This window comes from Typha angustifolia, chromosome 2 (assembly GCF_048772165.1).
Source record: "Typha angustifolia cultivar Huaian chromosome 2, ASM4877216v1, whole genome shotgun sequence".
NCBI lineage: Eukaryota > Viridiplantae > Streptophyta > Magnoliopsida > Poales > Typhaceae > Typha > Typha angustifolia.
In genome coordinates, this window is record NC_133240.1 from 8,737,646 (window position 1) to 8,750,203 (window position 12,558).

At 39.6% G+C, this 12,558-nt stretch overlaps 3 protein-coding genes across 4 annotated transcripts; 2 read left to right on the forward strand and 1 right to left on the reverse strand.

The window, feature by feature from the left end:
• Window positions 1–3,237: 3,237 nt before the first annotated feature.
• Window positions 3,238–5,710, forward strand: LOC140772685 (probable polyol transporter 4). The gene is made up of 2 exons (XM_073114874.1): window positions 3,238–3,590; window positions 4,052–5,710. The coding sequence occupies exons 1-2, from the start codon at window positions 3,365–3,367 to the stop codon at window positions 5,425–5,427; spliced, it is 1,602 nt and encodes a 533-aa protein (XP_072970975.1). The 5' UTR covers window positions 3,238–3,364; the 3' UTR covers window positions 5,428–5,710.
• A 464-nt stretch (window positions 5,711–6,174) lies between these two features.
• On the reverse strand, window positions 6,175–9,068 carry LOC140772693 (probable prolyl 4-hydroxylase 3). 2 transcript variants are annotated; one of them, XM_073114886.1, is made up of 8 exons: window positions 8,804–9,068; window positions 8,626–8,707; window positions 8,241–8,338; window positions 8,075–8,172; window positions 7,619–7,748; window positions 7,333–7,520; window positions 7,076–7,164; window positions 6,175–6,836 (listed from the first exon to the last, which is right to left on the reverse strand). In XM_073114886.1, the coding sequence occupies exons 1-7, from the start codon at window positions 9,028–9,030 to the stop codon at window positions 7,091–7,093; spliced, it is 897 nt and encodes a 298-aa protein (XP_072970987.1). In that variant the 5' UTR covers window positions 9,031–9,068; the 3' UTR covers window positions 6,175–6,836; window positions 7,076–7,090. The 2 variants fall into 2 exon arrangements, with proteins under 2 accessions (XP_072970987.1, XP_072970995.1); XM_073114894.1 differs by having other exon boundaries at window positions 6,183–6,517.
• A 748-nt stretch (window positions 9,069–9,816) lies between these two features.
• Window positions 9,817–12,520, forward strand: LOC140776761 (clathrin light chain 2-like). The gene is made up of 3 exons (XM_073120609.1): window positions 9,817–10,313; window positions 11,560–11,713; window positions 11,815–12,520. The coding sequence occupies exons 1-3, from the start codon at window positions 9,859–9,861 to the stop codon at window positions 12,223–12,225; spliced, it is 1,020 nt and encodes a 339-aa protein (XP_072976710.1). The 5' UTR covers window positions 9,817–9,858; the 3' UTR covers window positions 12,226–12,520.
• Window positions 12,521–12,558: the final 38 nt, after the last annotated feature.

Genomic DNA, 12,558 nt, shown 5'->3' on the forward strand with positions numbered 1-12,558 from the left:
GGTGGTCCTGTCTCGAGATTGTGGGACCGCACACCCGATCGCCGACGTCGGGCGACAGACGTGACAGCTTGGGATATGGGTCGGTGGCGTTTGTGGGCGACCGCGGGTCCCGCCGTAGAAAAAGATAACGACAGGTTGGCTAATTTTGTCGTCTTCTTTGACATCTTTATAATCTAATATTGCTACGCTTACCTACGCTCAAAGAAAATGACTCGGGAGAGCTGTTGACCATTCCTTGATGGCATTGGCTGAGCTGGACAATTTTTCCACCACAGCCTCCATAAAATACTCACATTTAATAACTAAAGCTAAATTTACTATTATGAGTTCAAATGTTTCTTTGGAGGATTTTATTTATAATAATTTAAAATATTTAATAACTAGAAACAATAAATTATAAACTGCTGTTTAGCGTATTGGCAGAACGAAAAGCTCATTTTGAGGACTCGTCGGGAAGTAATCTAGTCACTCAAGTTGTTTGTCTTGCATGGTTTTCTTTTCGTTATGCTTGCGTGGCGATGCGCAGGAGATCGAATGCAATTGTCGGCGCATGTTTGGTGGTTGGGGTTTAGTGACTCTTTCCCGGTTGGATCCACGTAATCTGCGGGTGTAATTGATTAGCTCCAATATACATACATATATATATATATATATATATATATATATATATATATATATATAAAGATTGGTATCAAATTCGAATCAAAGTTTAAATAGATTGGATTCGGATCCCTCGTGAATTTAAAATATGCTAATCTTATTGTAAACCACTAAGTCGTAATTCTTTTACACTCAATTATTATAATTTAGTAGCTAAAAATTAGAGCACTATATTTTAATTATCTCGCTAAATATAATGCAAGCTTAATATATTAAGTAAACATCTGAATGTAATTTCTCCAAGACTCGAGATTGTTCGTGCTATATAAGAATTAGAGTAATCCACGTACTTCTAATAATATTATTTAATTATTGGATGATATAACCATTGTCTATAAATTTAAAGGAAACCTTAAATATCCATTAGAGCTCCTGAATAAGTAGCCAAAACTGTATCTGAATTCTAATTCGTTAGGATCTGACAATACTCGACCTAAATCCGATCCATTTTATTGAGTGGATTGGAAAATTAAGATCCAAATCCCAGGTAATTAGACTTAGAGTGCATAATTTGAATCTAGTTATACCCCTAACATAATTGATTCGTTATGACATGTCCAACGAATCACTTCAAACCAACATATAGTGAATCCACATCCCATAACAAAAGTATGAAATATCAAATATTATTTTAGTTAATTACGAGCCCATATATTATAAGGTAGACAAAGTGATGATATACACAACCAAACTCGATTGTTTTTTTAATCATGAGTCTAAATCATATGCAAATAGCAGTTCGATAGAGAATTTGCCGAATATCAATCACAATGCATCAATTGGGGAATATTAAACCCATAATTTTTATCATAAGTTGATAAGAACCAACTACTAAACTACAATGGTGGCTTAAATATATTATTCTTTCTACCTTCCATCTCCCTAGGATTCAAACTGTTTGTTGCAGTACAAAACACCAGATCCACCATTTTATTTCAGTTTCAAGTCTCGGCCCAATAAAAAGTGTCAAGCCCACATATAACCAGTTCTGAGTTCAAGTTTGAGCTCGAGGATAACCAAAATGAGTTAGCGGGATTAGTCGACACCTAGTTTGACACTTGTTTTAGATAAAGCAGTGAGGTGATTGAGAAGCTCATTTAAAGTTGACACGTCACCAAGAGAAAAAGGAAAAAGGAAAAAGAAAAAGGTTTCCGTCGTGCTATTTGTACCCCACCATCCAAAGTCAAGGCTTTTTTTTTAATTTTTGCGTGTATAACCCTCAATAATTCCTTATTTATGTGCACTAGCTTTCTAAATTCAATGATCCCTTTTAACAGCTATGAGTCAAATTATAAATCATTCTGTGTTTAAGAAGATTAAAAGAATATCCTTAAATTTAGAAATATATATCTGAAAATAAGAGCTTGTTTGATTTAAGGCTAAGATATGAACTTAATTAGTTGATCTTATTTTTAATTTAATTTTTTTTTTTAAAAAAAGTAAACTTAGTTAGATATAAAAAATATAAAAATATATTTAATTACTGAACTAAATTAGTAGTTTCAGAACTAGTTCAGGGTCTTTCCCTGAACTCAAACCAAATGGCTCTTGTTTGGTTTGAGACTAAGTCCGAACTTAATTAATTAATTTTAAATTTTAATTAAATATAAAATAAATAAAATAATATTTTATTATTGAACTACTGAAACTCAAAGCGCACAAGGTAAGGACTAAAGGAGTATAATTAAGGAGAAACTATTTAGTTCTGCAAATTACTTTCACAGATATTTTTTATTATAAATGTAAATATTAAAAATATATATATAGAGAGAGAGGATTATAGATTTAATAAGTATAATTAAAATTATTAAATACGTGCAATTAATTGTTTCGGGAATAGTCGGTTGGTTGTGAAGAACGTGCGATCGTCAAAATATTCCATCCCATTTATTTGGAGATACCTCAATTTATAAGGAGTGAATTCGTCCTTTTGAGGACTAAATCGACAGTAGCTAGGGCAGCACTTGATCCTCCAATACCTTTACGCCACGTCATGAAAAATATCTTGCTACCGCCGGTTTGGGTTCGATACGGAGCTTTGTCGGAGAAAGCAGCAATAGGCTACGAAGCGATGAAGCCCCTCGTAGAAACTCTCATCCCATTGGTCCAGAGATCGTGTCTGTCAAGTAAAAGACATTTTGAACTCGTGACGTGAAACCTTGCCTTATGTTTGGTCTTACTCTCGCAATTCCTACCAAACGAAAGACCAGTTCCCTGATGAATATTAGGAGAAAAAAAAGGGAGCATTACAATTCGCACCCTGTGTTTCTGCGAATTTATTCTTCACCTAGTATTTGCCTGTTTTACACTCCGGTCCCATGTTTTGGATTTTATTTTAGGAAAAGATCCTTGGTGGAATTCGGTCGGAATCACCTTAGTTTGCTGAAAATTACCTATTTACCTCTCAAATTATCGATGTATTTTAATATCTCTCAAAGTTTAATTTGGGATGTTGCCCGAGAATAAAGTTGCTGTAAATGTTAAAGAATATAGGCCGTGATCGTAAATCCGCGAGAATATAGGGTTTAAGATATAAGTTTCCATAAAAAAAAAACAAAAGAGAACGCGGGGTCAATTCCTCTCCGCCGATTTCCAAGAAGGGCGCTTCTTCCTCTTCTAAGTCCACCCCTCTTTCGTGACTCTCTCAACTCCAGATCCGGAGAGCACCTCTCTCTCTCTCTCTAGATCTCTCTCGGCGAGAGAAATGGGGTTGGTGGATCCCGAAGCGATCAGGAATGGAAGTGCGAATGGCGTGCCGAGATTCCCGGGACTGGGAGGCAAAGGGAAGTATAGGAGGATGGACGCCCAAGAAGAAGAGGTAGGAGAAGGCGGGGACTTAACGCTCGGGGAGGGCAGGAGGAACCAAACGAGGAGATATGTCCTCGCTTGCGCCATCTTCGCCTCTCTCAACTCCGTTCTTCTCGGTTATGGTGAGCATAGCCGCCGTTTAAAGTTGGAAATTTGGAATCTTTCGATCTACTAGTGCCTCGTAGATGAATTTGATCAAAGGATAAATGCCCATAACCCATCTTGTGATTTGGTCTGTTTGATTGGACTTTTATTCTTTTTGATCTTTGATTGTTCCTTGGGTGATTGATTCGGAAAGATCCAAACTTTGTTGGTTCTCCTAATTCTGGTCAAACTTGGCAAGTTGACTTATCTAACATCATGTTCTAGTATTATCTGTTCTTTTACTTTGCCTTGAGCATTGGTTGTTTTATGTACTTTGGCATTTATGCCCATGCTATTTTTGAAGTATGTCATAGTGTAGAAAGAAGATTCACTATTAATTTGAACACTAGAACTCTTTATGTATCAGCTAATAGATTTTTACAGAAAAGAACATGGTATTGTTAGAATTATGCTGAAAGTTATGATGTATGTTCTGCAGATGTGGGTGTTATGAGTGGATGCATTCTATTCATTCAAAGGGATCTGCACATAACAGAAGTACAACAAGAAGTTCTAGTCGGGTGTTTGAGTATCATATCGCTTTTGGGTAGCTTAGCAGGCGGAAGAACCTCAGATGCTATCGGCCGAAAATGGACTATAGGTTTAGCTTCCATTGTGTTCCAAAGTGGCGCTGCTATAATGACTTTTGCTCCTTCTTTCCGAGTATTGATGATAGGTAGGCTGTTGGCTGGAATTGGGATAGGATTCGGAGTCATGATTGCACCAGTATACATTGCAGAGATATCCCCTGCTGTTTCGCGGGGTTCTCTCACCTCTTTCCCTGAGATTTTCATAAATCTGGGAATCCTTCTTGGTTACATCTCAAATTATGCCTTCTCAGGCCTGTCAGAGCATATAAGTTGGAGAATTATGCTTGCTGTTGGAATCCTCCCATCAATCTTCATCGGCTTTGCGCTGTTTGTCATTCCAGAGTCTCCTAGGTGGTTGGTCATGCAGAATAGGGTAGAGGAAGCAAGATCGGTGCTTCTGAAGATAAATGACAATGAGGAAGATGCAAAGCAGAGACTGGCTGAGATAGAGGAAGCTGCTGGAGTTGGAAGCGCTGACAAGTATGTGGATACAGCTGTATGGCAAGAGCTCCTTAGGCCTTCTCCAGCATTATGTCGGATGCTGATAACTGGATTAGGTATTCAATGCTTCCAACAGATCACTGGCATAGATGCTACTGTATATTACAGCCCAACTATATTCAGAGATGCAGGGATCAAGTCTGACAACAAACTTCTTGCTGCAACTGTTGCTGTTGGATTTACCAAAACCGTGTTCATCTTGGTTGCAATCTTTCTAATCGACCGAGTTGGTAGAAAACCGCTACTGTATGTTAGCACAATTGGGATGACCGTTTGTCTGTTTGTGTTGGGCCTCGCTCTTTCATTGCTTGGACATGAGATGGTCTCAAAAGAAGTTGGTATTGGGTTAGCAATATTGACAGTCTGTGGTAATGTAGCATTCTTCTCAGTTGGGATGGGCCCAATCTGTTGGGTGTTGAGTTCTGAAATCTTTCCCCTGAGATTGCGTGCTCAGGCCGCTGCACTTGGAGCAGTTGGAAACAGAGTGTGCAGTGGCCTGGTTGCTATGTCCTTCCTGTCCATGTGCCGCGCCATTTCTGTTGGGGGTGCCTTCTTCATCTTTTCAGCTTTCTCAGCCCTTTCTGTGGTTTTTGCACTCATGTTTGTTCCTGAAACGAAGGGAAAAAGTTTGGAGCAGATTGAGATGTTATATGGATACGAAAGAGAACGGAAAGGACGAGAAGTGGAGCTTGGTGATGTCGAGTATCTGGTAAGGAAGGAATAACCACTCCTAGCGGTTTCGCAGCTATCTGGTGTCTTGTTTGAGATGAGCTAGATCCTCTCAGCTCTCCATTCTTTCTGAAGTTGCCATTTCTTCATCGGAATTGCTTCAGATACTCCTTTATGTAGAGAATATCCTATGGGCATTCATTCGTAGTATAAAGAAGTCAAAAGTATTATTATTTTCTGACAGAAGTTACAATTATGCAATTATGCATCCCTCCTTGAATATATGCAGTCATTTACGTTTATAGAGCTTATACAGAGTAATGGTTTTTGAAGGTCAATAGCTCCATAGTTCATGGAGCAGTAATATCTCTCTTATCCCTCATGTTTTAGTCCAAGCATTGTTCAAAGTGAAGTTGCCAGATAATTTGTAAATCAAATAAAGCCATATCAGATTATAATGGTCATTGAGAGGTAATCTTTTTCTCCAAATAAGTTAAAAGGTTTTGAGTTAACTTTCTGAGGGGAAGATTGTTGCATGACAAGTAATTTGTATCCTGTACTTCTGGGTTTTTGTGCCCTTATGTAAGCTTTTCCTTTTTTTGGTCAATATTGCAGCCCTGTGCCTGAAACAGTTCAGCTCCTAAGAATTTACTGGAAAATCTTAGTCAATGCATGATAGATTTCAAATGTTTTGCAATCATCGTTTAGCCTTTTGCTTGCATATTTCAATCAGGTTAAGCCATTGCAAAGAAATGAGATGGACTAACTCCGACGTACACAAAATTTCATTAAGCACAGAAAGGAGAAGCTGTATGACTTCTTTTTTTCTGAAAGAAAGGAGATACTCAGTTGTGCTGCTTATATTTATACTTTGAAAATGAAATTGACAAAAATAAGTCAAGTAATAAACATATCATCACAGACTAATAAAGACTAATACCTTACACAACAGAACCAACACCAAAAATTTCTCTCATCTCTATAGTTTTTCTTGTCTTCTTTTGCGATAAAACTTGGAAAGCTGGCTTCTTGTTTGATGGCAGCTATAATGTATTTGTCGACTGCAACTCCAGATAAGCTCCTTACTGCAGTGGCTGTGTATCTTGAAACATGGATCTCAACCTCATTTCCGGAGGATCAGCTAGCTTAAAATAATTGTGACTTGTTACTACATGCATACTGTACATAAATAAGGTGGAGTTGCATTTAAGAAAAGTACAATGCAATCAACAAATGGTATCTCTTTCTTTTCATTGAGCTAATGTGGGACAAAATAGTCAAAAAAAAAAAAAAAAAAAAAGAAAAAAAAAAGAGAGAGAAGAGAAGAGAGAGAGAGAGAGAGAGAAAGAGAGAGAGAGAGAGAGAGAGAACAGAAAGGTAGAAACTAATGTTGCAAGGTATAACTTCCATCTGGACAAGAAGCTTGAAGACCTCCCTACTTAATATGATGCATTGAGTCCATCACTGCAAACAGTTATAAGGTCAAAATAAGCATTTAGTTATAACCAGGGATTTATTGAACATCTATATTCTTCTAACTATCGAATCATCAACCATTTTCATAGGAAACAAGACAACACTCATCAAACTATATTTGTAAAATTATAGTTTCAAAAACCACATCATTTTATAGTTTATTACTAAAATTTTACAACAAAAAAAGAGACCACTTTTCAACAGGTGAGTATCTCCCTAATTAGTACCTGTAGATCCAAATTTCAGGTCTTATATTCATGGACACGCATCCACTTCGGAGATGACCACTTATTCCCTTTAATCACAGGGCATGCACCTGCAAGAATCCAGTCATATTATATATTAACAAAATAGATGCTTGACATTTTTTTTTCAGTAAAAGATGATCTATTAACATGATTTGTAGCTGTTGCGCAAGAACAGTATAAATAATGAACAAAGAAAATGCAAGAAAGCAAACATGTTGTCGAGCATGACAACTAACCATGTAAACTTAATGGGTCAAGGGTGCCATCTGGCTTCATGCTCCAGAAGAGCACTGCATCTCCCATCTTTGGTTTGACAGAAAGGCCTCTCTTGCCACAATCAGATAGCTGATCATACCATGGGAGAGAGCTACTGTTAACTTTTGCATTAGGGAAAATTGTCTCACCCCCTTCTTCAACATCTGAACTGTAAATGTTTATAAAGACCAAACAATCAAAATGAGCATTTCCAAGAAATGTAATTTGATACAGACATAACTGATGGTAAGATGCGATGAAACATACAGATACATGAGAAGGGTGGCCATCCTCTGACCACCATTCTTCGTGTTGTATTCATCCGCAAAGTAGTCATAATGAGGCTCATATTTCTGCCCAACTTCATAATGCAGAATCTGGAGGCCTTCCCCATGATCTATGAAACACAAGTTGTTAAGTATTTAATTTTCTTAATCCAAGCACAGGACTTAAAGAACATAATTCGAGTATCTGCATCCAAATGTTCATCCAAGAGAAAGAAAAGGAAATATTACTTATGTAAAAAGACAATTTCTATTTAATAACCCTTGGACACAATTCAATGAGGTTCATTACTTCTCTATATATCTTCATCCTTTCAATTTAATTCCATTCAAATTAAATCTTTCATTTCCCTATATTAGGCGATTAAATCATAGTACCAAGCATTAGAAACAATAAATTCCACATTCATTTATGTATGCACACAGACAAATCACATACCGACAGGTATAAAGGTATAATCTGCTATCCTTTTCTCAATGGCTCGGATGATTTTGTCCTGTCCCCTTTGAAGAAACATGCCCGAGCTTGTGCGAACACTGGTCAAGAAAAAACATTCAGTACTAATTCACAAAAAAAAAAATTGCAGAAAGAAGTTTACACAAACCTGCTGTCTTTACTCTTGCCAGTACTGCTATCAACAACTGTTGACTTCATCATGCGAGGCGTTGCCGATGCAATCAGGTACTCACATTCCTCCTTGGACTGATAAGAAGTACACCAAAGATCATCCTTTATAACATTTTAATCAACTAGCATTCCTTAAGGCTAGTTCTATTTTAGCAGGGGATATTTTGCATGCATTACCCTCCGAATTTAATACCTCTAAAAGTTCTTATTCGAATATATACCCTCACAATTCCCAAATTAGGCTCTCTTTTTTGCGGTGTATACCCCTTAGGCTTAATGTTTTGCTCATCAATAACTAAATGCAGATCCTTGTAAGAAAAGAGAGAGTGAGAGAAAGAAAAGAACTAATCAAAGAGCCGAACCAAGAAGTTGTGGTAGATGAAGGCTCTAGGCTCCCACGAAACAATCTCCGTCCATTGCTTTCCTCTCTCCCCCAGTCCACCCCTGTTCGAAGTTCCAACCAGACATATACCAATCCAATCATCAAAATCCCAAATCAAATCCAAATTGAAGCAAGCCAGAGATAGGAATCGATCTCACATCGTCTCAGTCGCGGATCTCCGGAAACGGGAATGCTCAACCTCTGCGTTTGGGGCATCAATGGTGGCGGTAATCGTGAGGGAGAAGACACCAAATGCGAGGAGCACGAGGAGGACCACCGACACCACCAGCATCGCCGCCAACGCCACCGCGTACGGCGAGGATTTCCCCCTCGGGAACACGTGGGGAAGCCGCATGCCCCTCATCGACGGCCGAGACGAAGCCATTTCGAGACGACGACGAGAAGTAAGATGAGAAAGATGTTTTAAATGGTAATTTCGTAGGATTTGATCCAATACGAGCAATATAAAGGGGGGCGGTGACTTCGTTCGTTTCCTGCGGCGGTAGCACGAGGTTTCGGGCAAACCGGAGGCGGAGGCGCGAGATTTCAAATCAGACCATTCTTTGCCGTTGATGTTTAAGAAGGTGACACGTGGATATCACCCAGCCGTTAAGGTGCATTATGGATGTTTCACTTTTGGGAGACGTTGTTTTGTTCGACGGTGGCATGCGGATCGGGTTTGAAGACAATTATCACCTGGATCCGCTAGAAGACGGGCCAGCTAGCAGCTGCGGGTTGCTCTCTCCGCGGAGTAGCCCGCCAGCAGTATGGTAAGACGACATGCATTTGAGAATTTGTGAAAAGAACCCTGCATTATCACTATTTGCAAATTGGGCCCTACTTTTGTTATATAATAATTAGAAATAGAGATGGTTATATGCAAATTCGTTTCTTTTTGCGGGGGTCCTAAGTAACTAGGCAAAGCCAACATTGAAGTATGATATTCTCCACAAGCTAGTACAGTGAGTGGTTCCTTACCGTGAATGCGGAAATTTATTCAATTATTTGTATACTTGGCGGTCATTTATTGGCTTCGAAAGAATCTTTTTTTTACTTTCACTCTGACAAGCATATAGTATGCATCAAATTCCTGAATAGCTGCTACAGGCAATCCACTATCCATCTTGTGGATAATTCCGTCATTTCGGCTCCAGTACATAGTGCATACACCGCCCACCGACCACATCGCTTTCCTCTTCCTATCTCCCACATCATGGCCTCCTCCTTCGATTCCTTCTCCAACGACGGCGACGAGGTGATGCCTTCATCCACCCGACCCTTCGACGACGGCGGATACGTAGGATACGACCCCCGCCTCCCTTCTCAGCGCTTCGACGGCTACGCCTCCTTCGCTGGCGCGGACGAAGACGATTCCAAAGATCCGATCGGGATCTCCGACGATCATCCGGCCGCCGGATTCGATGAGATTCACGTCTCCGGTGGCGCCGGCGGCGGAAGCTTCCCGCCCTCGCCCGAGGGTTACGGGTTCAGATCCGATCCGGTTCCGGGATACTCGGACGCGCCGTCGCCTTTCTCGATGCCGGATTCGAACGGCACGGGATACGAGGAGGTGGATGATGGAGGGGTCTTTGCTTCCAATGGCCCGATCCTGCCCCCTCCCACTGAGATGCAGCCGGAGGAGGGGTTTATTCTTCGGGAATGGCGAAGGTGAGGGTGTTTCTCTGTACATTTGGTTCTTCCATGCTCGATTTCACCTAAGGCTCTTTTGCGACATGTTGATTACGGCCTAATTAATGGGGATTTAAGATGATATGGTTGGATCTGCTTCTTTCTTGCTCGATTTCACCTAGGGTTTCTTTGGTGACGTAGCACTTTCCACTTAATTGCAGATGATTTAAGAAGATTTGGTCAGATTTGTGGGTTTTGTGTTCTTTGCTTTCTATCTGGGGGTCGAAGAAAATTGTATTTAGTGTCTGCTATGTTCATTTCCTTGAAATATATTTTAGTTTCATCCGATTTATTCTGATCTTAGGATATGTAGATTATCTTTTTTTGTATTGCATTGCATTATGGTAATATCGGTGCGCATGTGCACGTTTAAAACACAGTTTCCTTTTTCCTTCTTTCGATTCTTATTTTCCTTTTCTTGGGTGTTATCCATAAGGTTAGATTTAAGTATATAGACTAGTAAATAGAATGTCGGAAATCTTAAACTATCTACAGTATAAAATACTTTTTTTTTGGGTAGTAAGGCTGTTTTATGTCTTGAATACTGTCCATGAATCACTAAACCTATTATAAATGAATGGATAACATTCTAGGATTTTTTTAAGAGCTATAGTTTGGCTATTTCTATGTACACATGGATCGCCAACAAATACGATGCAGAATATTTCATTTTATGGCTTGTGAGAGCCGGCAAATAGGAATTAGCCTGTTCATAGGTTCAGTAATATATATTTTTCGTGGTGTTCTACTAACCATATGTGTTCTAGCCTGATGATTGTATTGTGTCTTAGACGAGTTTATGCTGAAATCATGTTATGCATATGTTCATTCATCAGTGGTCAGTGGTCTTCTTAGAGATGCATAACTACTGTAAAATCCACTTCTTAGAGATCCTATCAGTTAGGGATTGTTGAGGCAAGACTTGTATTTCTAAATGTTAATGAAGCACAGTAATAGCAAGAGGTCTTGAGAGTATATTGTTTCTGGAGATAAAGGATGCCCTGGAGGCACATGGTATTCTCTCTCCTACAAACTGCATACCAATTTTCTTGTTCTTGCATAATCTCTTTATATTCATTGTTTGGGAAAGAGAAAGAGCAACCTCCAACCTGTGAGAATAAAATGGTTTCATGGTGCCCGCCATTCATATAAATGAAAAAGTTTCTTTATTGCATTCTGTTGTAGCCTATTAAATCCTGATACTAATTCCAGTTACCACATGCAGGCAAAATGCCATTGTTTTAGAGGGGAAAGAGAGAAGCGAGAAGGAGCTGCGAAACCAAATAATTGTTGAAGCAGAGGAGTACAAAAGAGCTTTCTACGAGAAAAGAAAAGTGAACTGTGAGACGAACAAGACACAGAACAGAGAGAAGGAAAAGGTAATTAGCCTAAACTTTTGTCAATGCATGCTCTTTGTTTTCCCACCAGACAGTTCTGATGTTTAGGCTGTGCGCGATTTGTCTTCTTGGTCATCGCACAGCTTTTCCTGGCGAACCAGGAGAATTTTCATGCTAATGTTGACAAACAATACTGGAAATCAATAGCAGAACTGATCCCCCATGAGATTGCCAACATTGAGAAGAAGAGGGGGAAGAAAGATCAACAGAAAAAGCCTTCCATTGTTGTTGTTCAGGGCCCCAAGCCCGGCAAGCCCACTGACCTCTCAAGGATGCGTCAGATACTGGTGAAGCTTAAGCACACTCCACCACCCCACATGAAACCTCCACCTCCACCGGCAGTAGCCATGAAAGAGGGAGCTCCTGCAGCAACCACCACTGGAGCCAAGGGATCCCCGCCCACCAAAGAAGGCCCGACTAACAGCAATGCCGCTGGTAAGGAATATCCTTCAGGCCAGGCAGCTAAAACCACAGAGCCAAGCTCCAAAGCCTGAAACCGCTTTACACTGTAGGAATGCAACTGGCTAATGGAAATAAGACGGCATGGCAAAGTTTCAAGCTCAAGTGAAACACTTCTCATATGGTTATTAAGTCCTGAATTATGTAGCTGTGTCTTGTATCATTTTGTAGAGATGTGTCCGTAGGATAGTGTCCTATCTTAATCTCCTATTAGGACCAACGAGATCTGTTATCCTATTTTGGATACATGTATTATGAGATATCTTTTCGTTGGATGTGTAACTTGAGAACTTCGAGATTATGTCTGAAATTATCCCTCGTTGTGCTTCATACCATGTGAAAGATACAGTCTTGCCTAAATCCACACG

What these genes read in the sequence shown, in the direction of transcription:
- LOC140772685 (XM_073114874.1), top strand. Translation starts at nt 3,365, where the DNA reads ATGGGGTTGGTGGATCCCGAAGCGATCAGGAATGGAAGTGCGAATGGC. An exon ending in CTCCGTTCTTCTCGGTTATG is followed by an intron (nt 3,591 to 4,051) that starts GTGAGCATAGCC and finishes TATGTTCTGCAG; the next exon opens with ATGTGGGTGTTATGAGTGGA.
- LOC140772693 (XM_073114886.1), bottom strand. Translation starts at nt 9,030, where the DNA reads ATGGCTTCGTCTCGGCCGTCGATGAGGGGCATGCGGCTTCCCCACGTG. An exon ending in GGCAAGAGTAAAGACAGCAG is followed by an intron (nt 8,173 to 8,240) that starts GTTTGTGTAAAC and finishes TTTCTTGACCAG; the next exon opens with TGTTCGCACAAGCTCGGGCA. An exon ending in TTATACCTTTATACCTGTCG is followed by an intron (nt 7,749 to 8,074) that starts GTATGTGATTTG and finishes TGTGTTTCATAG; the next exon opens with ATCATGGGGAAGGCCTCCAG.
- LOC140776761 (XM_073120609.1), top strand. Translation starts at nt 9,859, where the DNA reads ATGGCCTCCTCCTTCGATTCCTTCTCCAACGACGGCGACGAGGTGATG. An exon ending in ATTCTTCGGGAATGGCGAAG is followed by an intron (nt 10,314 to 11,559) that starts GTGAGGGTGTTT and finishes TACCACATGCAG; the next exon opens with GCAAAATGCCATTGTTTTAG. An exon ending in AGAACAGAGAGAAGGAAAAG is followed by an intron (nt 11,714 to 11,814) that starts GTAATTAGCCTA and finishes GTCATCGCACAG; the next exon opens with CTTTTCCTGGCGAACCAGGA.